This window comes from Zea mays, chromosome 3 (assembly GCF_902167145.1).
Source record: "Zea mays cultivar B73 chromosome 3, Zm-B73-REFERENCE-NAM-5.0, whole genome shotgun sequence".
In the NCBI taxonomy this organism is placed as follows: domain Eukaryota; kingdom Viridiplantae; phylum Streptophyta; class Magnoliopsida; order Poales; family Poaceae; genus Zea; species Zea mays.
In genome coordinates, this window is record NC_050098.1 from 235,088,100 (window position 1) to 235,091,351 (window position 3,252).

The 3,252-nt window shown below is 56.5% G+C and overlaps 1 protein-coding gene across 1 annotated transcript; it reads right to left on the minus strand.

The window, feature by feature from the left end:
• Window positions 1-574: 574 nt before the first annotated feature.
• On the minus strand, window positions 575-2,302 carry LOC100193199 (putative CRINKLY4-like receptor protein kinase family protein). Its single transcript, NM_001138353.1, has 2 exons — window positions 1,848-2,302; window positions 575-1,770 (listed from the first exon to the last, which is right to left on the minus strand). The coding sequence occupies exons 1-2, from the start codon at window positions 2,256-2,258 to the stop codon at window positions 829-831; spliced, it is 1,353 nt and encodes a 450-aa protein (NP_001131825.1). The 5' UTR covers window positions 2,259-2,302; the 3' UTR covers window positions 575-828.
• Window positions 2,303-3,252: the final 950 nt, after the last annotated feature.

Consider the following 3,252-nt stretch of genomic DNA (forward strand, 5'->3'; position numbering starts at 1 on the left):
TGGCAAACAATAAACCAGTAGGAACCAAACGTGGACTTAATCCTTTCATTTCAATTCCCACAAGTTGTTTAATAACATACGTACGTAGTAGTAGTACACTTTATATTAGCCCGATCATTATTGAATGGAGATTCCCCCAGTTCCAGCTGCATTATTATCGCTGCTGTGTTCTCAAAGCAGCCACATGGACCGCGCGCGCTATAGGACAAATATATCTCCCTGCACTCCACATAGCTACTGACCGTATTATTGATTTTATTATCAATCACCGTCAACTCTTATACCTATTATAACACTCTAGTTTTGTTTAGCCTATAAATTACCTTGTGGTCACATTAGTTTCCCTTTTGCATAAAACACGTCATTTTATCGAAATAAATAATTAAGCAAATAAAATCACATAATACACCACTACTAATCTTCGTCATCTTCCTCTTTAGCCTCTTCTTCCTCATATAATGTTAGTTGCTTTGTCAACTTTTTAAGGCTAATTTATGGGTCATTTTATGTCTTCGCCCATATCGACGGTAGAGAGATCCACCATATTATTGAATTGCTCGTACAATTATTTCATGAGACAAAGCAATCAAGAAAATCATGGGTAATGGTGGAGCAATGCAAGGACGCTGGCAGCCATATTTGGGCACCATCATTGATGCACCCTGCTGCTTCTCTAGTAGGAGATGTTGCGCAAATGTTGCAAGTCTACCATGGTCTACTAGGAGGACTCGCACGGACCAAACGTACACACAGACACAGTTTGAGCATCATAGCTAGCTGAACGACAAGCAAGTTCACTTTTGTACAAGCAAAGATGTCCACATGCTTTCATATGAGGCGGAGTGCCTGCTCGAGGTTGGCGACGACGTCTGATATGGCCGGGCGACTACCCCCCTGCAGATGCAGACAACGCGCCGCCATGTTGGCCACCAGCTGCAGCGGCTGGAGCTGCTGCGGCGCCGGACGCCTGTCGAGCACGTCCCCAAGCCGGCCGGCCTGGATGCTCGGCAGCGCGAACGACGCCAAGGTCACGGCCACCACGCCCTGCTTCGCCGCGTCCCAGACACTGACCACCGGTGGTTGCCCCGTCAGGACCTCGAGCATCAGCACGCCGAGGCCGTAAACGTCGCTCGCCGGCCTGATCCGGCCCGTGCCGCAGTACTCCGGGTCGGCGTACCCGCCGCACGACGCGGCGCCGGCGACCTCCACGGGCTGGGAGTCCACGCCGGCCGCGCGCCACACCGATGCGCCGAAGCCGGCCAGGCGCGGCGCCCAGGCGGCGTCCAGGAGGACGTTGGAGGAGGCGACGTTGCCGTGGATGATGAGAGGCACGGCGTGGCAGTGCAGGTGCTCGACGGCGCGCGCCGTGCCAACCAGCACCTGGACGCGAGTCCTCCAGGACGCCGTCACCGGCGACGCCGACGAGGACGACAGGTGGTGCCCGTGCAGGTGGTCGTGGAGCGAGCCGTTGGGCATGTACTGGGTGAGCAGCATGCGCTCGCCGTCGTCGGCGCAGGTGCCCAGGAGGCGGACGATGCGGTCGTGGCGGAGCGGCGAGAGGATGTGCTGCTCCGCGAAGAAGGCGTCCTCCGCTCCCCGCCGCGCGCGGTTGAGGCGCTTGACGGCCACCTCAGGCCCGTTCTGCAGGAGCCTTCCCTTGTATACCTTGGTGCCAGTGTCGGCGTCGTTGCTGAGCACGACGGCGAAGTTGTTGGTGGCCACGGCGATCTCCGCCAGCGTGAACTCCCGATCCTCAGCCCCTCCCGCCGACTGATCCAAGACAATACATGCATCACAGAAAGAAAGAGAGTTGACTTGACGATGGATAGACGACGATGAACACTTACCAGCTGGGACTGGGATTGCGAACCATCGAGGCGTCTTGTTATGCCGATGTAGCCGATGACAGGGATGATGGACACGCAGGTTTCGATCTTGCGCTCGACGTCCCTGAACCTGTCGGCCTGCCTGGACGCCGAGAACAGCTGGGACGTGAGCCCCCTCCTCTGGCAGGATGTGATGAGCTGGTGAGCCTCCACGAGCGCATCTTTGAGCCCGGCCACCGCCCGCCTGGCCTCCGGGTCCTGCAGGTGGGGGACCAGCTCCGCGAGCATGCCGACGCGGCGGGCTAGGTGCTCGCAGTCCTTGGTGTTCTGCCGAGCCTTCCGCGCCGCCTGCCCGATCATGGTGATGAGGCCGCCGACGTCGAGACCGACCAGCTGCGCCACGGTCGCCGCGCTCTCCAGCCCGTCCCACATCGTTCGCGAGGGATCACTGATAGATAGCTAGCAGGCTACTGGACTCCTAGTCCTAGACACCCACCCAGGCACCCAGTAATTTAAAAGAGAGCGGAGGGAGGGAGTACCTCGTCGGCACCGCGTACATGGACATGGTGATTGGGACATGCCACCCAACTGACGTGTCGACTCATGCGCCATTGACTTGACTTTCTTTCTAGCCACAAAGAAGAAGCTACTCGAACAATATCCTCTAGGCTCCATGTGCCTTCTCTATATTCTCATTTACATACTGATATAAAAGATTTTATTTTTTCACTTTTAAAGATTTATTTGCAACAATCTCATTAATAAAAATGTGAATCTGAATCTAAGACTTTATATTGGAGTAGCTCCACTGGTGGATCTAAGATTCATTGTAAAACTGTTTGGCTAAATAAATTTCACCTTCAAATCTAGTGAAGGGCAATAATCCTGATGGAGTTGCCACTTGTACAGTTCTACCGTTGGCTTCTTCCTCCCTTCAGTCAACAGTCATGACCAGAAAAAGGACACGGGCGCGACCGGGTCCGCACAGGGCGCGGCCGGGTCCGCACACGGCGCGGCCATGCAGGCCCACGACACGGTCACGCGTAGTTAAGACCTAGCCGGGGCGATGGGCGTGTGTTGACGCTTTTTCGGAGCGCCAAATACTCAAGAAGAACCGGCGGCGGTGCTCTCTGGTCAGGCGCGGACGGTCCGCGGCCTGGGGCCGGACGGTCCGCGACCTGGCGCAGGGGCTAAGGTTTCCTGCCTGACGGCCGGACGGTCCGCGCGTGCGCAGGAGCGGCGGAAGATCGCCGACGGCGCCTGGATCTCGCTCCCGGGAGGGACCCCGTCGGGGAGGAGAGATCCTAGGGGTTGTCTAGGCTCGGGCAGGCCGACCTAGACTCCTCTAATCGACGTAGAGTCGAGGAGAGGCGGAGAATTTGGGGATCGAGGGGCTAAACTAGACTAGAACTACTCCTAGGATAAA